This window comes from Thermobia domestica, chromosome 9 (assembly GCF_964235325.1).
Source record: "Thermobia domestica chromosome 9, izTheDome1.hap1.1, whole genome shotgun sequence".
Taxonomy (NCBI): Eukaryota; Metazoa; Arthropoda; class Insecta; order Zygentoma; family Lepismatidae; genus Thermobia; species Thermobia domestica.
Window position 1 is genome coordinate 270742535 of NC_137462.1, and position 27449 is coordinate 270769983.

At 35.2% G+C, this 27449-nt stretch overlaps 1 protein-coding gene across 1 annotated transcript in view; it reads left to right on the top strand.

The window, feature by feature from the left end:
- The window catches only part of LOC145660697 (ribosomal protein S6 kinase alpha-5-like), a 172073-nt gene that overhangs the window by 109406 nt on the left and 35218 nt on the right, over nucleotides 1-27449 (top strand). Inside the window, exons 5-6 of the mRNA XM_081726049.1 lie at nucleotides 16241-16351; nucleotides 23262-23345. Coding sequence (XP_081582175.1) covers nucleotides 16241-16351; nucleotides 23262-23345 — 195 coding nt within the window. The remainder of the gene's footprint in view (nucleotides 1-16240; nucleotides 16352-23261; nucleotides 23346-27449) is intronic.

Sequence of the window (27449 nt, forward strand, 5' to 3'; positions counted from 1 at the left end):
ACTACAGTAGACTCTCAAATTACGGAGAGTCACTCGGAGCCGGAAAGCGGAAACCGGAAGTAGTAGTTGGTCCAACCGGAAGTAGTAGATATATCATTCTTGGTGCCAATAGAGGGATAAAATCGGAGGTGGGACTTTTTCTTGGGACGTTAAACTTATACCAAAACCAGTTTATCGCTATTCTCATAGTTTTTGCTCAATAGGAATGAACCTGTTTCTACCACTTCCGGTCTTAACAGAAGATATAACTTATTCTTGTGACACTGAATCAAATATGAAACAAACCTCGTCTCGCTGTTTACTACAACTTTTTCCCAATGGCTTAGTGGTAGAGTGCTTACCTATGGTGCGTGGTGACCCTGGTTCGGCCATCGGCCAAATATGTGATGCACAAGGTTTTCTTAGGGTACTCATGTTTCCTCCTACATTCTCATTACACCAATAACTTGCCTTAACCATCGTCTCTTTTCAGTGGCGTAGGGAAGGGGGTCCAGAGGGGCCGCCCCCAAAGAGGTCCGACAATGTACTTTGATGTTTGTAATTTTTTATATATTTTTATGTATATATACTTTTTACTTTGTAATTTTTCTATATGTACCTATAACAGCACTTACCCCCCCCCCTTCAAACACACATCCTGGCTACGCTACTGTCTTTTTTTTTTTTTAGATATACCACATTGACTTGGCACCTAGTCTTCCCTTCCGAGCGCTGCTATCGGCTGAAGGAATTCCACTCCCTTTCGCTAAGGCTCTCTCGCTTAGCAACGACCGAACCCTCCTTATTGGCTCAACGCGTGGGTGTGTTGAGGGTGAGAGCTTTAGTTCGCATTTTTGCCACGGCTCAAGACATTTTGGCAGCACTATAGCCGAAATGACATAATTGTGGGACATTGAATGGAAAGATTTCATTTTAGTTCACTTTTGAATTGTCTCTTGAACCTCTTCTCCTTTCTTATGTGAGGAAAGTTTGTCATGGTTAGCATCCTCCTTTCCTTCTCGTACGGCTCCATCAGATGCAGAAGTGTTATAGCCGGCCTCTATTAAAGAAGCTGCTGTAAGAACCTCTACTTGTGTAGGTAGAACCAGCCGTTAGAAGGAAGATCCAAAAAAACAAGCGTTTGTCATTCAGTGATACCTTGTTTATCTTTAGCAGCCTAAGGTAAGAGGAACAATCTTAACTAATATTTGCTCAACGCAAGGTCACCTCCGACCTGCTTTTCCAAAAGGCTTTGGTAGAGGATACGTGTGGCCTGACCTTGCCCACATATTGAGTTGCTAGCTCCCAAGGCCATATTGCCACACCTGTTGCACACGAATCCGGCCTCATATGCTTTCTTAATGATTCAATTAGAAAATGAAAATGGTCCCAGTAGGGCGATTTAATTAGGTTTTAATTGGTTGTTTAAGTTGATGGTACAATATTTCAATAAATAAATATAATGTTTTTGTTACATACTCGAGTGTGGAGATACCGTTACGAAACTCAAGAATCCCATTGGAAATTGCGACTTGTTCCAGCGCTTACGTGTTTGTTTCATCACGTTCCCTGTTCTTCCATAGCGTCATGGCTCGGAAGTAATTTTCAAAAGGAGTGCCCTAAACTCTTGATTGGAATTCTAATGAAACTTCCTGTTATGATTTCATTTTGGAAGCTCGAAACTCAATCATTATTTTTTGATGTCATCCTATGATTATCGAAAAAATAAAAAAAAGAATTACGTAATGTATAAAAGATAAAGAACGTTCATACGCAATCTAAAGCTGTGTATGTTGTTTCAAGTAACTCGGGGAGGGGGCGCGGTGGCTCAGTGGTAGAGCGTTCACCTCTTGTGCTTGGGGTCCCGGGTTCGATCCCAGCTCCCGCCAAGTGAACTTTGTGGTGGACAAACACCGTGCTCGTGGGTTTTCTCGGGGTTCTCCCGTTTCCTCCCACTTTCTTCATTCCACCAATTCACTCATCTCTCATAATCACCGTCTCCTTTAGCCTAACCGGCATAACCGTGGGACGTAAAACTCAAAGATTTCATTTCATTTTTTCAAGTAACTCGGGAAAAATATTATCTAATTTCATTCCGACATGAGGTTCTAGCCTACTGACCTTAACGTAGCTTAGTGGGGCCACTGAACCGGTAGAGAGTTTCCTCGTGATTATGTGGATAATGTACGCGTTTTGGCGTGGACGATCCGGGTTCAGTTACCAGCAAGAATATTATGTGGTTCGTATCCCTTGTTAAGTGGTAAGGCATATTTTTCCCCTCATTCCCTCAGTAATTCAAACACCAAATTTCCGTATTTCTGTACTATCCTCTATTTATACCTAATGTATTTACTGCATATTGCACACGATTGAAATGAAAACTTTAAGTTGAAAGTTTCACAATTATGCCCTTTAGGCTAAGGGAGAGGGATGATCAAGGGCGCCGATTTCTCTGTAAATTTGGGGGGGGGGGGCATTCAGATTCAGAAGGTGTATATACATATAAGGATTTTAAGACAAATTGCATTTAAATTAGGCCAAACATTGTATATTAATAAATACAATAGGGGCCCACATGAGCTTTGGGGAGGCCCGAGCCCCCGGGCCCCCATGGTCGGCGCCCTTGCGAATGATGTTGGAAGAATTGATGTAATGATTATCTGGAAGAAAACAACAGTACCCCGAGAAAACCTACGGGCACGAGGTTGTCCACTACAAACTTACTCAGTCGGGGATCGAACCAGGGACCCGACACCACTGAGCCAGAGAGGTTACCGCTCTACCACTGAGCTACCGTTACCCCTGCTGTACATAATTATCACATGAGCTCTGAGTAGGGTTGCCAACTGACCAGTTTTTCACCGGCCTGGCCCGAAATATTACTGTTATTTTGATTAAATCCGGTAACCGGTACAAACTTTTTTACCAGCCTTTTATGACCGTTTTTTTTTTCACATTTGTATTTAGATCGAAGCAATATCATCTAGTTCGCAGCATAGATTTAAAAAGTAACTTTCATTTTGTAAATCCAAAACTGTCACCTTTCAACATTTATCAAAGATTAATATATTTTGTTCATCTGTTTCGATAATTTGAAAGAGGTAGCAATTATCGGTGAATGCAATAAAATGATCAATGCCGATTTCAGTTTCTCATTTATAGCACAATGTATCTATTAAGCTTATTAGTGAATGTACTAAGGATTGTGCAGAATACAGGTGCTAATGCACATTTGTTCACGATAGTACATTTCCTCTCCATGGATGGGTCCGAACAGAGATATTTCACACTTAAACCTATATCATAGAGAATTTTGAAAGGGTGTCGTTTTTTTATTTTTCAGAGTTGGCAACCCTATCTCTGAGTAATCAAAATTTGTGTTAGCGTCTCTGTAATAGTCACCCTTCATTTACAGAGGGTGTTCCCATGGGCGTCTCTGGCGTGTAAAAATTGGTGGGGACGACTGAAGGTTACGAGTATAGCCGTACCTGTATACTACTAAGACTAAATACCTTCAACATTGATCCATTTCATAACTAAAAATATTGGGGTCACGCGTTCCCCTGTCCCCCCTGCCGGAGACGCCCGTGCGTGATCCGCAGGACATACTGATAAAAGTGCTCTTCAATTAAAAAACAAGCACTGATATGAAAGTGAAAATCCATTAGTTACCTTTACATTAGAAAATAAGTATCTAAGTCGTTTGACATCAGCATAAATCGTTTTGAATATCACGTTTGAAATTTGTAGTGCAACTATTCCCAATCCTATTGAAACATTGTATTTATTTGTGTATGTTGTGATAAGTGCACAATAAGAGTAAAGATTACGAAGTGCTTTATGTTCTTCTCCGAGGAGACTTGACTATTCCATTTTCTTTCCTCACGTCCGTTGCGTAATTACTGATAAAACAACCTTGGTCATGATTGGTTTAAGTGTTGGAACAACTTCCAACAGCAATAACGAACGACTGGTGACTGTTTTGTTTGGGTTTTGTAGCTAAAGAACTTTAAAATATATTGTAATTCTTTCTTGTGTACAAAGTTCCTTTACGACTTTTTATTTATTCTGGTGTTTAAGGAAGTGTCACAAACACGGAAGACCGTTTACAACAAATTACATAACCTAATTACAATGAAAAAGAAAACAAAGAAAATGCGGTTATTAAAAACGAATAAGGTGGGCTTTGCTTTAAGCTTGTGTAAAACCGCATAATTCTTGAGTTCTAAGCATGACAAGCACTGGTGTGAAAAATCGCACAGGAGAGCTCGCATGCCAATAAAGAAAGAGAGAGAGAGAGAGAGAGAAAGAAAAAGAACTCCATTCGTGTTTGGTGGTAGTATGGTTCCCAACTTCTCAAAGTGAAAAAAATTGAGACACATTTGTTGCTTGTGCAAGTATACCGTGTCCATCTTGCCTCATCTTTCCATCATTTTTGTCCGTTTTTTTTTTTTTTTTAAATAAATACTGCTCTCCCTTTGCTGGTTGTGACTATAGCTGTGCTATTAAAATAACTATTTCGAAAAAGAATAATATAGTTTGATATTCGATATTTTAACATTTTTGGTCAAAGGCAGGAGTCATATAATAATCAGTAATATATATTATAATAGTGAAACCTAGTAGTTTTTATGACTCTATACAGGGCGTTTCAAAACAACACCGGCAACGTTTGGCAGATGATTCCTGACGCCAAGATAAGACAAAAATGTATAGACCAACCTGGGTGCACAAATGCTTCCTTTCGGAGTTATAGGTTGCCGAAAACATGAAAAAATGAACATAAATCCATAGCTTCAAAACTATGGGACTTTACTTATGAACTATTACGTGCACTATCAAAAAATACATGTTTCAGAATTCTAAGGTATTCACACAACAATTTTTATAGAGGGAGTTTGGCTACAGGCATATAACTTGAAGTACTTATAAACTACCTCAATAAAAAATATTGAAGTTCCTCGGGATTCTGAAACTTGGATATTGGATAGAGTACATATTACTTCTTAAGTGAAGTCTTGACCCGACTACGGTAGGTCCCATAGTTGTAGAGCTATGGATCTTTAAATTTCATTTTTTTTTTCATGTTTTCGGCAGCCTATAACTTCGAAAGGAAGCATTTGTGCACCCAGGTTGGTCTATAGTTTTTGTCTTATCTTGGTGTCAGGAATCACCTCCCAAACGGTGTCGGTGTTGTTTTGAAACACCCTGTATAGCACTGAGCATTATTGCTACAGCTGGAGGCGTTGACTGGTACAGTTAGTCTCGATTTTAACTAATTTTTATTAAATCCTTCATGATTTTTAAATTTTTAAATTTCGCGACAGCTTAGGGAACTGCGTGACACAGTAGTATGTCGCGACACATCGGTTGAAAACCACTGACTTAGTTATTACGTTCAAAACGCGTTTTCATTGTATCGTTAATCAAGTTTTGAGTTGCTAATTAGTTTAAAATGTTGTGTCTACATACTTTGTCGACTCCGCTAAGATGATGAACTTTTCAATATTATATTTCCTTGTGGACACCCGTGCATTCATATTTCAGTTTTTAGATTTTTCTTCTTTCTTAACTGGTGCAACTTGATGATGATGATGAAGCTGTTTCTAAAAGCTTTTGATTCAATAATTCTTAACGCTACTGTGACACAGATTGAGGAGTGTAATTACTTACTGATCTTGTTGATTTAACATTGTTAAGTATTTGCATTTCGATTCTCAAGGATTGGTACTTTATAACAGAAGGACTTCCATTTTTTTCCTTTGTGCTTGACTTCATACGCGTGAACATTAAATTATGTTGTGACCAGAAACTAGGTTTTTAGGCCAAGTTGTTACAATTTTACATTTCGAATATTAGAACAAAGACTGTATTATTTTTATTAGAACAAACACGAATTAGTTTTCTTTTGCTATTTGCGCAAAAAAAAAAAAAAAAAAAAAAAAAAAAAAAAACATTAAAGCTCAATGTATAGGTTCGCCATGATGGATTTGAGTTGTGTGGTTAGCAAAGTTATTTTGAAATTCCGTTTCTATTGATTTCTTCCAACTTTCACCAGCCACGGTTATACATATTACAGTTTGGTTTCTCTTTCATTTTATGAACATGTTCTACCTTCGAAACGAAGCGATAAGCGAGGTGCGTTTCATTTGTTAAGGTCGTTGCTGATAAGCGGATAAAATGTAGTCAGATAATTATTACCTTGCTTTCTATCGAAAAAAAAAAAAGTTGTTATGGAAGGGAACTGAATTTATTAAAGCATTGTTTAACAGAAAATAATCAAGAAAACTACCTTTTCCATTAAAATAATGCATAAACGCTGTTGATTTGACAAGTTATGTACCGGCTAAGAATATATTACGAGTAATTGCTCTTTTAACAATTCATAATTAACATACATACACGGTGACTTCGATGTCCATTTCTTAAATGTTACCGTAAACGTAATTTATAATTTATTATGTTTACCATGTTGTTCAGAAACATCCTAACGTATACAGGCTGTTTCAAAAACACACCGACAACGTTTGGGAGGTGATTCCTGACACCAAGACCAAAAGTATAGACCAATCTGGGTGCACAAATGCTTCCTTTCGGAGTTATAGGCTGCCGAAAACATGAAAAAATGAACTTTAAAGGTCCATAGCTCGAATACTATGAGACCTACCGTAGTCGGGTCAAGACTTCACTTAGGAACTGGTATATGTGCTATCCAAATATCCATGGTTCAGAATCCTGCGGTACTTCCGCAATAATTTTTGTAGAGGTAGTTTGGTGAGTACTTTAAATTATATCCCCGTAGCCAAACTCTGTCCTTAAAAAAAAAAAAAAAAATTGTGAGATTACCTTAGGATTCTGAAACATGTATTGTTGGATAGTGCACATACTAGTTCCCAAGTGAAGTCTTGATCCGACTACGGTAGGTCCCGTAGTTTTGGAATTATGGACCTTTAAAGTTTTTTTTTTTTTTCATGTTTTCGGCAGTCTATAACTCCGAAAGGAAGCATTTGTGCACTCACGTTGGTCTATACTTTTCGTTTTATGTTAGTGTCAGGAATTACCTCCCAAACGTTGTCAATGTTGTTTTGAAACACCCTGTATACTCTTACATTTTTCTTTTTTTTGAAACAATTCATAATTAGCATAAATTTATAGTTACTTGAATGTCGCGTCTTCCATATTTCATTAGCGTTTAAAAACAAACAAATAAACAAACAGTTCAAAGATGAGACTTAGACCAATCGTTAGATCTCAATGAGCTGAAAAAAGTGATGTGCTGAATATAAATTGTCATGCGTAGTTTACGAAAAAATCGAAAAAAACTAAAACTTGATGTGTGATAACCACAGCTTTTATTATTAATATGAAAATGATGCTGAAGCATATTCTTTCCAATGTATTCGTTATGACGTATAGCAAGATGACAGTACACAGTCTGGTTAAAAAGATACAGCCCAAAGTTGCAATTGAGTCTTAAACTTTGATTTTATTTAACTATAGTATTGCTCAAATTTGAGACATACATTAGTAGATAGGTAACATCCAACTGAATAAAATAGAATGCTAGAGATTAAATTCTTATATGCAGTTTTTGAGGAAACTGCTACTACTACTATAGTACTGCCAAAATGTCTTGAGCCGTGGCAAAAATGCAAACTAAAGCTCACACCCTCGATACACCCACGTGTTGAGCCGATAAGGGTTCAGCTGTTGCTAAGCGAGAGAGCCGTAGCGAAACGGAGTGGAATTCCTTCAGCCGATAGCAGCGCCTGGAACATAAGACTAATTGTCAAGTCAGTGTGGTCTATCTATAACTACTCCTACTATTACTTCTAGTTCTATTGAAGGGTTTTGCTCCCCAGCAAAATCTGAAATGACGTTACTATCCTCTACTACGTTTAATCAAGGGTGGAAGAGAATTATAAATTCAGGGGATTGTGGCCAAGCATTTTAAAGACGGGGCTATTGCATATGTATGTCTACTCCTGTTAAAGAGGAACTATAGTTTTTCGGCAATTCGTTTTCAAAAGCATTCGGTTAATGCAAACTAATCTTAAACCTAATAATTCCCCCCGCCCCAAAAAGTGTACGAGACCTAGGCTTGAAGTTTCTGAATTTTAATCTCTGCATATTAGATAATCCCGCTTGACTGAAGAGTAGCACTGATTGCATACGAGAAAGGTCTACATTGATCCTCAACATCGAAGAAGGACCTTTCCGCTTAAGTGGCTAATTACTCGTTTGCTTATCAAGTCTCCCTTACTCATGCTATCGTGCTGGGATAGTTTTTATTTTCTAAAAGTTAACTCCTGTATGTTAGATATCCCGCTTAAGTGAAGCGTGGAACTGGATTCATATGAGAAAGGGGTATATCTATCTAAGAAGAACATTTTCCTCATATGCAGTTACCTGTTGTATGTAAATACCGTGTATATTGTACTTGTAATTAATGCGTTCGTACCTAAATCATTGTGTTGTTTCCCTGTATCACGCACTAGAAGAAAATAACCATAGCTTGTGCCGTAGTTATTAATAACCAGCGTATTACAGCCCAATTTAAGATATCTTTAACGTGTTCTTGAAGTAAGAGTTACTTTACCACCGATCACCCCCTCCCTCTCCTCCCGTCCTACTCGTATTCAAATGATTGTTTATGGTCCATGGCCCATTGGAAGCATAACAAACGGCTGCTTATTTCAGTCCTGGTCTTGATCCTCTGTTAGCGTGTTGGAAACTGTTAGCTTTGAAGGGGACTCCCCCTCTTGTATTCATATCGCAGTCAGATGGAGCAATTTAAGCTCCTGCCGACCCGGAAGTAAAAGCAAAATTGCGTGAGAAAACTCGAGGAGCTATAATACTCGAATTCACTTTTCCCTCTTCGCCGTGTGTTCACTTTTTTTTTTTTTTTTTTCATAAATAAACTAGATGTTGAATGCATTAGGGAGAAACATGAAAGGGAATATTTATAAGAAATCAAAGTGTGGTGTTTTGAGAACATTTTTTTTACAGCTAGGTATTTTACACTAAAATAATACTTGTATTTTTATTGTTTTCTGCTTTATTATATATATATATATATATATATATATATATATATATATATATATATATATATATATATATATATATATATATATATATATATATATATATATATATATTATTACTGTTAAGTCCTCATGGAATCTCCGGATTCACTTCTCTCTGCGGAATTTCGTCGTAGCTACATAGCATACGCACCTTTAGCGTACAAGAGTCCTACCCGCTACGATAGTCCAGTGGCTAGGGCGTGTACCTTTAATGCATGTGGTCCTCGATTCGATTCCCAGTAGGAGAGGACAAACAAACAATTTCACAATCATATACTTCCATTAATCACCGTCTCTTTTAGCTTAAAAGCCATAATTGTGGGACGTTAAACTATTTTTCAGCGCGGAAGAATGGTTTGATTCCCGGTGGGGGCTAATGTGATTTGGATTGCATGTCAGTTAGTCAGTTTCAACTGAACTGTGTAGTTACTTTGAAAATAGACTCAGAAGTTCATTCAAAAATAGCTAATAGTAGATTATTATTATTATTATTATTATTATTATTATTATTATTATTATTATTATTATTATTATTATTATTATTATTATTATTATTATTATTATTATTATTATCTGTTAGTGATCAAAAACATCTTTCATCGACATGCCAAAAGTGTTTTATGATGCATATGGTTTTAGTTTGAGTAACTGAAACATGTAGCAAACTGTTAACATGAATCAACTACGAAATGAATAATTGATTTTCCTTTGTTTTCTTACCATTTTGTTACTAGTCATCTTGCTGAGGACAAATTCATATGTCACACATACATACATATCTGAGAATTATTAGTTGGAAGAATAATAATTAAAAAAAAAAAAACTTTAAGAGCACGTGAGCCGGGAGCCACCTGGCGGCAGATTGAATTATTTTATCGATTAACTAAAAGCCGTCCATGGCCTTGACGGTTTGGCACGTGAGAGAAAGAAGCCCCTACCTTTTCCACGAGTCGCGGAAGTTCAAAGAAGAACCGACGAGTTCCGAGTATCAACGAGACCGTCCGAAGTTCCTATATGCATAAATTGATGCATTTGGCCCTGGCTATGCAAGGTCGCGGAAGAGTCGAGGATAGAAATTCACAGAAATCGTAAGTTGAAAGTTCATGCAAATCGACGGACAAAAGGTCTTCATGAGAATATTATGTAACTGTAGGAAGGTAAAGAAATTGAGGGATTTGTCCACATATTTTTTTTCTTAATTGCGAATACTGAGAATGCCGAAATTCTGGAAATCAATTTTTTATGAAAGGAATTTTGCTGGAGATCTTTACTCTTTGTTGCCCCCTGTGAATGCCGGTGGACAGCCAAGCTACTTTTAGTTGAGTGATGTGTAATTAGCATATCAGCTCCCATGTACGCCACTTCTGGTTTTTTAGAACTGATTGTGCTACCTCGTAATTTGTGTAGGTGCTACTAATATCCTCACGATGCTGGACATTCTTCGTCTTCAGTCGAGTATCGAGTCCAGTCGGGTCGTGCGAGCCTACCATTTAATTTCATAAAATCACCTTTGTCTTTTACAGTTGTAAGTTCTTACGAGTAGTTAAGCAATTAGCATGATCATCACGGACAGAATTAGCTAGAGGTTTAAGATTTTCAACGAATTAAAAAAAAATCGTTACTAAATTTTCTCTCTTTCTGTGCGTGTATGCGTGTTATTTGTGAATTTTTCAATTTTGAGCGCTCCATTCGATAGAGCATGTAAAACTATTTGAAATAAGTAATGGCATTTTTCGCTTCACTTTTACAATTTTCGAGAAATTGGCCAAAAAAAGTTCTGATTTCGGGAGATTTAAGGATCCATATCTCGGGAACCGTAACCCATAGAGAGATGGTATTGATGTTGATCAATACCTAAGAGGCTGTTGAACATTTTGGTACCAAATAGTAACAGGTAGCCACTGTCCAAACAGTGTGGTATAGATCGCTGGAGAGACATTTATTTAGTAATGAATTGATAATTGTTGATATCAATAGTAATCTAACCTAAACTACTTTAAGTGAAATACTGTTGTAGAACGATAAGTGAATATTCGGTAAATGGGCTAGAATTTGTATTCAGGTGTACACATACAAGACATTTTATTGTGTTGCATTACTTGAATTTCTTTTAAAGTTTCGTGAACTACGGTTAAATATTGATTTGCGTAATCAAAAGGTATAAAATCGTTCTTGACAACCAAATACTATTCACTTTGAAAGCCTAGATGATGAAACAAATTGTGTGGTGCAAGTAACTTGCAACTTATCGTGATGGCGTAATAAATCGCAGATGTATGCGATGCTCTCTCTCCCCCGCGTCAGCTATTCATTGGTTTAAGACTTGTGTTTAGTTTTCCGGCTGTTCTGTGCGAGTAACGCAAGCATACTCTAGTTTGTGTGTGTGTATATGTTCATGCAAATTTCACATGCACTTATCGACTGCTGTGTTTTTAGCACGTGCGGATGTAAGCGATCTTATAAAAAAAGACAAAGATTCAAATACACGTGCTTTTTCCTCTTTTCTTAATGGTTATTTGTACAGAAGGGAAGAGGTATAGTATAGCCTATTTATCCATCTTGTTTAATATATACCGATCAGTGGGAGATCTTATCTTTAAAGAATACTGTCCGTTTGATTACGTAATAAAAACAGAAAATAATTTATCACCATCGTAATAGATTAAACTTACAATTTGTTAACTTGGAATTTATGTTGTTTAAATAATAAATTGGGCCAGTGGTGTACGCAGAATTTCATCAGGGGGGGTTATGGCTCCCATATTATTTCAGGTGTTTGTATACATATCTTAATGTTTTTTTGATCATGTTTAGGGGGCTGTTAAAGCCCGGGCCTCTCCCCTTCTGGACGCGTCACTGATTAGCGCGTATGCTTTTGATTGTATGATTCTTCCGTATTTGCCCAACACTGTGAGGCAGTTTAGGGAGCTAGGTGATCTAAGAGATTGGTAAATAAGGTAGAACGTAACATTTCAACACTGGGGCTTTATTAGACGATGCCTACTGATTAAAGTACAATCCGAACCACTAATCTGGTTTGTGCCTAAGGGAGCGTTAATCGAACTTGGGGATTTATGCACAGAAAACACTCGTCAGTCATTTGGACCACGGCCTAATTGAAAACTACCTGGGTGGGGATATTCCTTCGTGTACGTAAATATTAAGGGTTTAGTACTCTCCAACTTTTACAGCTTAGCATCACCTCTTTTGACGCTCACTAGGCCGGTAGCCAACCCAGAAATGTCGGGGGTCGGCCCCCTAGACCCCCCTTGGATACGGGCCTGGCGCTCACCCATTCTACACAGGTGCAAATCATATTTACGTGTATTTAAAATTATGTGATACTGATACTGTTTAAAATATACGTGGAGAAAACACATTTTATACATAAACCTATTTACTGTATAAGGGCCTGGTTCGTATTTTAGGTTAATCTTCTAAATAACTCAACGCGTTTTATCACTTTCTTAATTGACTTTTAATATTTGACCATGATAAGTATATATAATTAACTTTTCTGCACATATAATAAAATATATATAGACCTTCATACACACTTCTTTACTCGTTAAGATGACTACATATATGTACAATTATTTATATCGTTGCTATAGTAACAACAATTCATATTTTAGCTACCGATTACAAAATAATAATCTCGAAATCTCTATATATCTTTCTTTCTCTTTTATACATTATACTGTTCACATAATTCGCCTCTGATCCCCTTTCTGAAAATAGGCACAGATTGCCAATGATACATATAATGTTATCGTTGTAACTGCACGATACAGTAAACAACAGAGCCTTTTAAAGGCAGATAAAATTAGGCATACGATCCAAGGGTGTTTATCACCCTCGTCTCCATGACACAACTTTCTAAATTTTTCTACTGATAAACTCACCTCCAAAAAGCATTTCTAAGTTACGTAATGGTTCTCGCCTTCAAACCCGTTCCCCACCGCGAGTTCGATTCTCAGTGTAAAAGCTTTTTCAGATCAATCATGCTGAATGGGTTTTTTCCTGGGTTTTCCTCACTCACACCAGGCAAATGCCGGGATGGCACCTAACATACAGGTCCTAGGGCGCTTCGTTCTTTCCTCAATCCTTACTTCCTTCCCTTTTCCCGGATAGTGTGATGGCCGAGAGACGTCATCTCTCATTCGTGACGAGCTAACATGGCCAAAGATACCGAAAGCCCAGAAATCTAAATCCTAAATCTTAAAATCCCCTTTCCCAGCTGATACAACCTTGCTTAGAATTTAGTTTTCGTGCCTAAATTACACATCTTTAGTTGCTAATTACGTTTATCATTATTTTTTCTCAATCTCCAAAATTTCAAGAACGCCTTGTGGGCACCCTTGTAAAATGTTAAAAAGTACATTCTTTAAAAGAAAAGTACTTGAAGAAATTACCGTACGTATACGATACGAAGAATGTTACTATATTAAGGCATTTTTATATGGTTTCGTTTTAGCCTGCTTTTGTTAGCGTTTTAAAAACAAAAGTAGTTTTAAGCAAAATGTCATTGTTGTTTGATAGCATGTATGCAGCACAAGAAAATGTTGAGTAAGAACTGTTTAGAAGAAGAAAACTACTTACCTAGCACATTTTAAACATGAAGTACTAAGCATTAACTTTTAACAACAGTTCTAACAGTAATTATAGGCTTGTATATTATTTAAACATGCTGGCATTAAGGCTGTCATTTGTGAGTACTTGTAAAGGTAGTTTCTGAGAATTCTCCGAAGGCATTGGGAGTAATAAATAGTATATAACAGACGAATACTCTGTTTGGTTGGAACTTTGCATTTAAAAGAGAAAAAGAAAAAATGGCTAAAATAAAAAAATAAGGCTTATTTTCTTTTGTAAGTGACTAGCTTAGCCGTCAGACTTTGCAATTTCAGCGGTGACTGTGTCAAAGTTTGCAACAGGTAGACGCTCAGGTAATCGATGTGAACGTAGCAACGGCCTTCGAACCACGTTACCAGGAGCAAAATAACTATTTTTTTTTTGGATAGTACTATTAATAGTAGACAAGTGTGGTATTTGATATTTATACACGGTTTGTACGAATGGCATTACACGATGTAACAACTTGTTCTGTTTTGTCAGCATTCGCAAACTTATGTTAAATTATTATTATTATTTTGTTGAAGTCTGACGGCTAAGGCGATCACGAGGAACCAATTATAATACTTGGTTCATCATTCCTGCCAGACAGTATAATTATATTATTTTATTTACAACCGTTCGATCATAAATGCATGTTACTGGAGCACATGTTAAAATGGGTTCCTTAAAGATATAGTATTCCACAATACCAATACATTAGAACCATGGTAAGAAACGTAGTAAAATGTTGACAATTATACTCTGAATCTATACCGAAAAGGCCTATGGAAGTATTTTGGCACTGATAATGAATTATGACGAGCTTTTCCCGGTGGTCTAGTAGCTAGCACGTATCCCTGTGGTGCACGTGGTCCCGGGTACGATTCCCGGTGGAAGAGCACAAAAAAAATTAATTTCATGTCATCCAGTTTGATAATCACCCGTCTCATTTTCCCTAATGGACATAATCGTGGGACGTTAAACAAAAAAACTTTATATATATACGAGGAGGAGTCAAAAACTTCCCGGAATGATGTTGCAGTTTTGGTATTAGTAACCCAATCATATTGATTCTTGTAGAGTACAATCCTTAGGTTACCTAATTATGAATTTGCTAAGTGTGAACAGGTCATAACAGGCAGAGTACGAGTAATGTAGATGAACGGAGTAGTGTGTAGTGATCAGTGTGCGCAATTTCATAGATCGAGCAACGCACAAACATCAAGTTCATGTGCAAATGGGGAAAAAAAATCTGATTTAGAGTTTGATAGCCTTAAAAACAGTTTAACAGAGATATAGGATGTTTGGTTCTTACCAAAACTAAAAATGGACCTTTTTCCTTTCGCCAACGTAAAAAAGATCAAAAGTAACGCTATGGTTGAATTTCGGGCACCAATCACAAGAGTGATGGAACAAATGTGTGTGTGTGTGTGTTCCGAAGATGCCAACTTTGATGTCGATTAAGTAAATGTGTACTTATATAGTGGTAATAAAGAGCTACAACAGAATTCCAGGAACTTTTTGACTGCCCTCCGTATATATATAATATAAAGGATTTAGGGGTGCACCGGAGCACGTGCACCCCCCCCCCTTGTCCGTTCTGAATATACACTATCTAAAGTGAGAAACTATCAGTGGAAATAGCCATACTTTCCTAAAATTTCATGTCATGTTTCCGTTTCGGGCTTAAAAGAAAGCGGTTATGCTAAACACAATAGTTTAAGTCAGTTCCTCATACACATCACAGATGCCTAAAGGCATTAAAAAAATAAATTTGATTCAAATGTACTGATAGTTATTGGTGCACCCCCTCAGAAAATCCTGGATCCGGTCCTGTAATTAGCACATTGTGTAGTATCGTTGTGCTTGCTTTGCAATCGTGAAGCCCCAATAGCTCCTTTGTGACTGAAGACTAAAATGCGTGCCCCAGGTTCGATTTCTGCTGAGAACAAAGCCTCGGATAAGATCTTGAGTAGTTCGTATCCACTTCAAGCAGTATATCCTGTCTGATTTAATACTTTACATATTCAATAAGAGGTTTGCGAATAGATTGACATAACTAACTTTTATTGTATTTATTTTCTCCTGATTTCATTCAAACATACTGCTTAAAACAATACCTTGAATTCTTTCAAAATTCCCTGTAAAGTCCGGATTTATCGTCATCGTGTCGGGTAAACCTGTTTCACAAAGCTGTCTTTCAAATAACTTATGTTAAATATAGCTTTATTGCATTTCATTACTTTCATTAATCTCAGTGTCTACGTCTTCTATTATATTTCACTTTCCCAGTTCAAACGTGTCATATTTTCACTTTCTTACACTTTCAATTCAACATACCTGTTTGCATAATCCAGTACAAATTATTGCTTATTTTATTTATTTATTTTTTTTTTTTTTTTACAATGATTGTAGTTTTTCCATTGTCCTGTATTGCGTCAATTGTATGAACTTTGACCATTTGTTGTTAACTGAAGTTAGACAAATGTAATGTGTGTTATACCAGTAAAGAAGTACCGAAATATATATCATTAATATAGTTGTTTCTTTGTTTTCAGTTGGGAATAATTTATCGTGATATCAAACTTGAGAATATACTTCTGGACTCTCAGGGTCATATTGTTCTGACGGACTTTGGTCTGAGTAAAGAGTTTCTTCCTCACGAAAAGGTAAGTCACTATTTTTTTTCTTCGTCTTCAGTACGGAATAAAGTAAATTTTATTGGTAGCGTATTTGAGTAAAGTTATAAATATGCTATTTGGTAATTTTAATATATATTGTCATTGGTTTTTTTAAAAACCAATATTCAAGATGTCAGAATTCACATTGCTGTACGTAGCTACAAGCAATTCCCGTTGAACAAACATATTTCAGGTGTAATATTTCTTTGAAAATTTATTTTGTGTTATTAATCATAAAATTATCAAAATCGTGAAAATACTTGTAGTGTTTACGTCTTAGTATCTATTTATATATGTAAAAATGAAAGTGACTGTGTTTGTAACTTCGCACCGCCTGAACCACGCGACCGATCTCTATCAAATTTTCAACATAGCTGAGCTTCGGCCTGGGAGTGTTTTTATCATTTCACTTTGACAGTGGAATTTAGGGGAGGGGGGAAATATTTAAAAATGATCAAAAAATGACCGATATTAGCGTCGAATCTATAGCTTTCGGGGTCGCTGAGATGAACAGTGAGATTTCCGATAACATTAAATCCAAATTCAGCCTCACAACTTGGGGGAGTGGGGAGATTTACAAAAATGATCGAAGATGACCGATATTAGTGTCGAAGCCACAGTTTTCACGGTCGCTGTGAAGAATAGTGACACTTCCGATGCCGTTTAAATCCAAATTCATCCCTTTATGTCCAAAATGAAACTATTCTTCCCGTGCGAAGAACGGGTATTCTGCTAGTGATAAATACTAACTTTTTTCTGAGACAGCCAAATAGAACACTTTTCTTTCTCTAACTGCTGTATTTTGAGCTTGAATATGATTGTAAGTACCAAGGTAAATTTTACCGTGTACCCAAAAAAGAACCATGGACCCTTCCTTGGGGGACTTATTCTTACGTTATTTTGTAAATATACATTATTACCTACTTCTTACAACATGTGTTTAAAATAAATTGTGTTAGTGAAACAATTATCGTAATTGCGTATATTTATCTATCACTATCTATAGTGTAAGTTTTAGATGTGTTCAGTATTACATTGAAGAGTAATTGTCATTATATAAGCCATTAATGAGTTCACAAAGACAGTTTTCCTTTACTGAAAGAAAAAGAAATATAGTAATTTGTGAGCGTTATGTGCCTTGAATGTGGAACACTGCAGGAGGAGATGGAGAAAGTATAATAGCAAATTCCATAACAACTGGGGAATAAAAAGTAAAACAAAAGTTGAACATAAGGCGTAACCAATACATAAGTATCATTATTACTGGCTGTTAAAGCGAAGGAAGGGAAGAAAACAATTTGGAAATATATAATAATAATGAGGGAAAAATAACTGTTTCAGAGAACGAAATATTTGAGTGAGCTCATAGTGAAGAAGAACAAGCTCTTGCAGTATATAGCAACAGTATTATCTTTATATATATATATATATATATATATATATATATATATATATATATATATATATATATATATATATATATATATATATATATATATATATATACAATGGCGCCCATCAGGGGGGCAAGGTGGGGCGCTCGCCCCTACTAAGAGAAAATTGTACTTGGGAATATCGAAAACCCAATAGAATTTTTACATTAGTTACAGCAAAATTTGAAACTATATTTGAAACGTTGCTTATATTTGCCCCCCCCTTGGAAACCACGACATGGGCGCCCTAAGTGCTCTAAATTGGTCTCTGAAAGTGCTACGTTCTTTTTTCCGAATATTTTATATACTTTCGTATTCGAATGTTTTCTAAATGAATATTTCTGTTCAGAATTGGTTTGTTTCATGGTAGACCCGTGCAGAAAGCAGGGGAAGCTTCAATTTAATTCAGGGTTGGCTCTACCGTATACGCAACACGTGCATAATGTCATAACTATATTATTTAAGATAAGTATTTCTTGTTGGAAACAGACTTCATGATGATGGTAGTTAAAATTACTAAGCTGGCCTTTCCATTTGAATACTACGTTCATAAATCATGTTTAGGTCGCATTAGTTTACGGTCACATGGACAGAACTAAAGTAAATGGTCGAACAAATTCCAGCACGAATTACTTGATTGCTGTCAAATACAAGAACTCAATTCTCGAACAGTAGCGAACACTTGTTCCATTTACTTAGTTAGCACTGTTTTCATATGAAAACAAGTTTTGTATTTGTCACAAACAAGTTCCCTATCATTGAAGGCGGAAACAAATTTCTTTTTTTTAATTTTTAACAGATGTCGAAGGAAAATCAAGAAATAAAGATAAAAGAGCTAGTTGCACTGGATTTGCAAATTCTGACATATTGAAATTGAAGTTCAATATTGAATTATATAAAAACAATTACCGTCTTTCCTCAGGAGATGTTTGCTTTATCTTTCACTAACATGTTATTACTTAAAGAAAAAAAACAAACACAACGAGATTGTATTTGTAGTGTTTAGGCATTTCTGAGTGCGAGTGCTGTTTCCCTCCCCTTTGTTGTTCATGATAAGGTAGCATACTTATAGTAAAATCGTGGCTTTTAAGATTTGTTCTTTCTGGAGTAAGGAGGAGGTAAATGATGCCATTGTACAGGGTGGCAAATTGCCTAAGGCCGGCCCTGCCTTTCCTCCCGTCCGTATTTGTTATACAATGATTATCTAAATCACATAAGTTAGATTGTGAAGATCATTCAGTTTTCCCTTTGTAATAGTGAAAAGTCAGTAGTAGAAGAAAAATCAGAAAGAAAAGGAGAAATGCTTAAATTTGACAGTGTCAGCTCTTTTCTAAACCTCATGCCTGCTTCGCTGTACCCTCCCTTTTTCCCCGCCAGCTATATATATATATATATATATATATATATATATATATATATATATGCTAGTGAGTTGAATACCACCGATTTTATAATTCCCAAGAATATGTTCGAATTTCACAGTCAAAGCTAGAATTATGCAGACAGTTAGAGAAACAAAATACTGAGGAAAGCACAACAGGTAAAATAAATAGTTAAGCGTGAAACCGTTGCAGTGTTGCTTGGTATCTTCCGATACGGTATTAAAAGTGAATTGGAGGAAGAACCAAAGCGAACATGGAAGAGTCGGTATTATTCGTCGACAATAATATAACAATTGGTAAACAAACGTTCACTCATAGCCTAACAGAATAGGGCTCATGCATTGAAGAAAAAAATGACAGAAGACAATTTACAGGTTGTTGTGTAAGATGTGGTGAAATTGTCGCAAGTTACGTGATCGTTAGTCACACTTTGAGAAGAGAAAGCCAACTCCTTGGACAGCCGCAAATATTCTGGTGTTGGGTACAGCACAGGCAAAAACGAAAATCTACCCAGTACGTTTGTTTTCTGTAAAGCAAATGTCGACGTTTGTAGTCTCTCTTTTTTATGTGTACATCACTTAGCTTTTTTTTTTTTTTTTTTTTTTTTTTTTTTGAAAAAGCAGTGTTTATATGTTTTCCCTTAGTTTTCGTGTTTGATGTACCGTATTGATGATATCTTAGCACTGAGCGGTCGTAAGCAAGCTGTAAATTGTCACTTGACCCACTTGCCTACATCCTGAGATGTAGCAAAACTTCCCGCCTTCGATCGGCCTTCATACTGAGTTGCTGAGTTTTGCACAGGCGCTCGCTTAAATAATAGCATTTCGTGCACAAGATTCTTGTGCTTGCTTGGCATGTAGGAGGAAACTCATGAGAAAGTTATGTTTTTTTTCTGCGTGATCTCACATTCCTTTGTTTACAAATACCTCTCATTTTGATGTGAATTACAATTGTACATTAAAGCGTGAATAATAGAATAAGCTCTAAGTTTTCACAATTTTTAGTGACAGAAGTGAATATATCTATATAAAATACTGTAAATCAACTTTGAATCACGAATTATTCGGTAGCATTTAACTGGAAGTTATGGCATTCTTTGGGAAAAGAGAGGGGGTAAATTATATCCTTAATCATACGTGATAATTATCAGGTATTTTAAATAAATCTTCCTTGTAACAGTAAATATTCCTAATGCTTAAATGCTTAGTATACATGTCTTTCATACGGAAGATTTGGGTTTGATTTCTGGCCAACTAGTATAATATTTCGAATTCCATGTCGATACACGTCTCTCATAGCTTCGATATTGAAGAGAAAAATTAAATTTCAACCACCTAACCAATTTTTAACCCTTTGCAGTCCTTTTATATTTGCCGAGTTCGTTTAAACTGATCTGAACTCGCACGTATATAGGAGTTGGTGTGTTAAAAATCGGTTGTTTTATCTTTTTCGTAATATAATGGTCTACATTTATTTGCCAAATTACACCACTTCTTATATAATTATAGATTTTCAAAGTTAAGATCTACATTAACGCCATCTATTGAAACAGGAGTGAAAAATCATGGTTTAAATATTGTCCACTAGATGTAGTGACAAAAAATTAAGCAAAGTACTCGACATTGGACGAAGTCGACCGCAGAAAGCATGTAGAGCATAGCTCGACATCGGATTGGTAGGGACCGAATTGAACTCTCGAGTCCTACTCGACAAACAACCGCAAGAAGTTAATGCCTTCTACAGCAATGAATTGAAATAGGAATAAAACCTTTAAAATACACAGAAGTATAAAGCTGCATTTTTTTTTTTTTTTTTTTTTTTTTTTGGTGGACATAGTAAATATAGGACACGTGTATTTAAATCAGGAAATAAGTAAAAATTAATAATTTTAAGTCAAGGTTAACTTTACTTTCGGAGGAAAGGGAGGGAAGCTGATTTCATTGATTCATCCTTGTTACGCCACTGCTGGCATTTACCCAGTTTTAGAATATACGAAGCAACAAATGGCATAAAACAACCAGATTCGATGCAATGTTGAAATAACTATTCCTTTTGCGTAGGTAACACAGAAGTAAAATATTTTTATTTATAAAAAAAAAAGTAATTTTTATGTGCGTATATGAAAAAGCACGTTAACCCTGACCTCACATACCACTTAAGCTGCGACGTTTTGTCCACAGAGCTCACGTGAAATAAGTGTTGGCAGAAAGCCGATCAGGGACTTTTCCTTCGCTGTTGCCAATTGGTGAGTTTTCGTTCAACGCAAAATGCCTCATTAAGTCATTTGCTCCTTTGTTGTTTTCACTGTGTTTGAAAAAGAACCAACAGATGAATTCTCGTGACTATCAGTAGCGTGTTGAAATAACGGAAACAAAGAGCTGTCATATGAGTACTATTCCAATGCATGTATGTGTATTCATATTATCTTCCCACCATGAAACATGTGAATATGCTAATAAATATTTCATTACTAAGCTTGTAGGTGTTTAAGTAGATTTCTATTTTGAGTCAAAAGCTGAAGTACTGTCTCAAGATAATACAAAATATTGAATATTTTCTATATCATGAATGCTAGGATAATTCGTGGAGCACACGCCATTCCCAGTGTAGTATTTTAAATTTGTTTCTTTTTAAATTATGCTTCTCTTTACAGCACCGAGGATATATGAGACGTTGAACTGCAATTTATGTTCAATCCGAACTGCTTTCTTATTTTACATCTGTTTTACCTGGAATCGAACCCCGTAAAAAGTATACTAAAGCAGGATTTTTCCCACTGACCTGAAAAACTTGGAACAGTCAGGCATTCCACTTACTCTTAAAAAGTCCTAGAAAAATCAGGGAATTCAATTTACTCTTAAAAAGACCTGGAAAAGTCAGTAAATTTCATGAAAAGCTGAAGAAACCTGGAAAAGTTAGGGAATTTTTACCTCTCAAAACTTAATTCTCTCTTTGCTTTACCGGTGGCATGTCTACACACACACACACACACACACACACACACACACACACACACACACACACACACGCATGCATAGTAGATAAGGAACCCCTACTCGGGAAAAATATGGTTACTTTTTTTTTTTTTTTTTTAACATTATATGTAGAGCTCTGGAACTTGGTAAGTCGTGACTTGGAAAACCTAGAAAAGTCAGAGAATTCGTGTATTATTATTATTATTATTATTATTATTATTATTATTATTATTATTATTATTATTATTATTATTATTATTATTATTATTATTATAGAAGAAAAACTAGTAGGAGCTCTTGAGTTACATTACTGAATAACAGTTTTGAACAAATATTATTATTTTGACTTATTGATATAGAAGAAATCTCGATAATATTCTCAGTTATATAATATGTCCATCTAACCATGTCTGACTTCATAAATATTTAACGTAGAAACACTAAGAAAGGATAGTTAGATTTTGATCATCAGTAGATCGTCTTCAGAACGTAGAAAAGAATGTGGGAAAAATACTTTTAAAAAGAAAAGAAAACGCCAAATAGAAATTATCTTGTTATTTAAGATGGCGGACAGTGACAATCAGGCGATTTGACGTTCAATATATTTTCTTCGTCTCCTTCTTTTTTCTTCCTTTTTCATGCCCTAATAACTCAGTTGATGATTTAAGAACATAATTAATATTCCTTTTATATTCGTATGTTTGCACCAGAATTTTGAAAATCATTGAATTACAGAATCGGGTTATGCATATATATATATATATATATATATATATATATATATATATATATATATATATATATAAAAGATGACATTATCTTCTCGACAATAATAAATCAGTTCCTATTTTCGAAAATACATTGCGCTGGAGAATTTTAATAAAATGACAACTATAACGGAGTACACAGAAGTGTAAGGGCAATAAATGTTTAATGGAAGAAACAGTTCTGAAGACACTAGACAGAACGAGGACAAAGTAACCAGTAGTCGTAAATTTTGTTGTTACTGTAGAAAGTAATTGCTATCATTTTACACGATGAATGTTAGTTGTTTTGATACTTAAAGAGAAAAGTTTAGTGATTTGTTCCAATTTAATTTATTTTTCAGGAACACAGGGCATATTCCTTTTGTGGTACCATTGAATATATGGCACCAGAAGTCGTACGCGGTGGTGAGGCAGGACACGATATTGTAAGTATACAGACTTGAGTGTATATTTGTGTAAATAATGCAAGAAAGATATATGTATGTATTAAGTGAGAACTTGTAAACGGTCTTGTGTGCATCAGCGTGTATTAGAAGGTGCTAAGAATGAATAACGCTGTTTTTGTTCTGAGAGAAAGTGTTTCTAAAGAGTTTCACATGTGAGAGAAGTGGTTGTTACTTTTGTTGAACGAGCAAAGTAGGTCACAAGTAGTAGCATTTGAATAACACAAAACGTTGACATAACTTTCTACAGTACGTTCACCGTCAAACCAGCAACACAAAATAATTAGCAGTCAGTATTATAATTAAATTATATATGTATTAAATTGTTGTGAACAAAAAATCTCACCCTTTCCCTAGCCTGTATTGGTATTTGATTATAAAAATGGGAAAGATGGGTTACTAAAACTAGTTGCACTCTTGACACCGTAACTTTCAGGGGATGTAAGATTTATTATGCAATGATAGGCAAGAAAAATTAATGATTGCATCAGAGTAATTCTTGTATGAAATTGTATACCCTTATTTTTTCCCTATACACTTTTCTGTAAACTTTCGTTTTGTAGCATGTTGCAGTGAAATTGAAACTTTCACCAATCTCACCTCTTATCGAGGTATACAAAGGTGCAGACTTTAGTTCTATTCGCCTATGTCACTAATAGTTACAACTAACTTTTACATAGCATATATATAAAATATTTTATTTGATATCAGTAGTTTAGCATCCCCTTCAGCAGCTAGACTATATGAGACATTGACCTAGGATCTACAGCTTAACGTCGGATCCGAACCACATGAATTCCAAGTGGAAATCGAACACAGGTATCTCGCGTCAAAGACACATACGCTATCCACATAGCCACAAGGGGAACTCTGGTGTAATAAAATGTATGGCGGAGAAATTGGCCACAAACTTTCAATGGTACTGTAGCTAACGTATTAATGTATGAATATAATTAAATACAATAATAACACAGTAATTAATAAAAATTTGAATTACTATATATTCATTTTGTTGTGTTTAATGTAAAATATGTAATATTTTTATATTCTTAGTTGATAATAGTATTTCGTTAACAATAAAAAGTACAAAAATGTTGAGAATTTATATAGTGGTGTGCAGAAATTACTTCTGAATTTTTTTTTTTTTTTTTTTTTTTTTTTTTAAAGAAAAGACCGGATGTGTGAATACTTTTAAGCATTAATTGAAATATTCATAACATTCTTCGGGTGAAAGTAAAACAGAAATATGAAATATAAAGCATAGATTAATTTGTGGAATGGGTTATCAACATATTTCCGTATTTGTAATGGTTTGATAATTCTGGATAAAAGAGTAATAAGGTTCAATGATTGTTTATAATCCATTTGGTTATCAAAGATCTTAATACTAAAATCCAGCCATTAGCGAAGATAACACGATAAGTAGTCAATACATTGGTATGAAAAGTTAATGTATGAATATATTTACTCCACGCTACTACTCTTAAATTTTGCTTCATAAATAGAGCTACTACGTTTAGTGTGTTGAGTGTTCACAATGTTGAACTGTATCTTGTGCTGCAGCTTGGAAATCATGCGAATGTAAAAGTTAACCAGATGGAATAGTAGCACTAATTATCAGCTGTTCTGTCACGTAATTTATTGCTAACAACATGTTGTTATTTGAAATGCAGAAAATTTGTGGATTATTCAGGAGAAAGGCAGCTGTCTCCGTCCTTTACCCTTTACCTCGTTTTAGTGATTCATCCTTGCATTATAACACAGTTCTGGTGAAAGTTGTGTAAACATTGACATATATATATGCACATATACAAAAACAACACACTTTTTATCTTGGCATATGTTACAGTTAGAAATTACTCAATAAAAAGCAAACGTGTGAACGATATTTTATAATTTATTACCCAATTATTATGATGGTATTTAAATTGAATAAATCGTGTAGAGTACTGACATATTTTTATGCTTGCTATTCGAGAGCGATTTGTTTTGAGATCTCGTCCTGAGGTTGGATTCTGTCAGTATGCATGTACCAGCTGCACTGTTCAGCCAGCGTGTATGTGAACTGAATGAAAAACATCACTTGTATTCCAAGAAAATATTCCAGTGTTCATAGTTCTGACCTGGACAACGAAGTAGGTCATATTGTTATATGCGTTGGTAGTGGATTTTTACCGCGAGGATGTTCGACAGACAACATATGTATGTGGGTATGAGTCCTTTAAGAAGAACGTTGTAAGCGGGCTAACATGCGACACATCTCCATGACCTAATTTTGTATTGCGATTTAAAAAAAAAAGCTAGAGAGAGAAAGTATTTTTCGCGCAGAGAGCGTAACAGAACTACCTTGCACTGTTGACTAACCATGTACAGACAAAAATGAATACTTTTTCTCTCTCGATTGCCCCCCTCCGTTTCCCTCTTCCCTCATGGTCCATTCTTTATCAGAATGAAGATGCTCAAATTTCCAAAAAAACAAATGTATTATACAATATTAATTAATGCTTCATTTTTATTACCAGTTTCCTGTCCCCTTAACACACAGAGAAATATACACTTGTATTTAGATTCATCATTGAAGCTTTTTGGGATGTTTGATGCTTAATAGTTTTTGAAGAACTTTCTATTATTTTGTAATCATCCTTCTGGTTTCACGTGCACACGGGTTTTCACGTTAAGGTTTTGTATCTTTCTTCTTATTTTTGTAATCCTAATGTTTTACTCAGAAGACCATGTCAGCTTTCGTAAGATTTGTTTGGCCCGTGAACATTAAATCGATGTTGCTGCATTCGGAATGATCAGTCAGTGCAGTTGATAATAAAGTTCTGACGTATTATTAAAATTTGATAGTTGTCTTCCCGTTCAATAACATCAGTATATTTTGTTTTTCTTACGCAATTTATTGTTGTAAAATCAGTTTCTCCGATGTAACCATAAAGTAGATTATTCTCGCACGAGACAGGATTTTTTTTTTTTTTTTTTGCAAGAAATGTTAAAATTCCGTAAGAATTTACTAAAAATATTTAGAAAATGTAAAATAAATATAAAACAAACAAACAAATAAATAAAAACGTGTGTCTATGGTTACGTCATCATCTGATAGTATGTCTATTGTAACAGTTTATAGGAAATTTTCTTTGATTTATCGCCATAATTAAAAAAAAAAGTAGTTTAATTGTATTTTTAACAATTAACCTGTCCTCCCCTCTGTTTTCTCTAAAGTACTATATGCCCTTAAGTTTTTATGAAATCACGTGAATAAATAAATAAATAAATAAATAAATAATACTAAACTTTCACTTAGGGAGCCTGTTCATACCCTAATTATCTTTAGATTCATAACGTTATTATCTTTAGAATGAATCAGACTCTCGAATAACACCATACGTATGTAACACGACCCATAAATTTAAGAGAAATTTTCTTTGGGTTGCTCGATTATTTTATTTATTTATTTATTTATTTATTTATTTATTTATTTATTTATTTATTTATTTATTTATTTATTTTTAAAACTCGAGCACTCATATTGACGTCCGAAGTTCAGGTAGCTACATGGAAAGTACCTTGAAAAACACTGCATTTCCTAGGTTATGTATTTGTCAAGTTTCATTGAAATGCGGTTAGTAGATATAAAGAAAATTACTACTTGTACACTAGTTACCGTAGATTCATGGTTCGTACGCCACTGTCGTGAAAATGACTCAGGTTTTCAAATGACACTATAGATATGTATGTGTCACGATCCGTAAACTCGGAAAATTTTCCCAACCTCGAGAAATACTACATGTTCTAGACTATAGGTGTATTTGTCAATTCTATTTATTATACGGTTAGTAGGCATGAGGATAAAAAGAATTTTTTGTTTATTTGTTTTCATATCAAACATTGCAGCTAATACGAGTTGCAGAGAGATGTAAGGTTTTCCGATGTAAACCGTAGCATGTGGGCAGAAGAGCACGTAAAATTAAAATGTAAATTAATTGGCATCTGGTCATGTATGACTCGTTGATACAAGAATTTTAAAAAAACAGTTCAGTTTTATATTAAAATAGACCCTTATTCTATTGCAATTCTCCGCAAAGT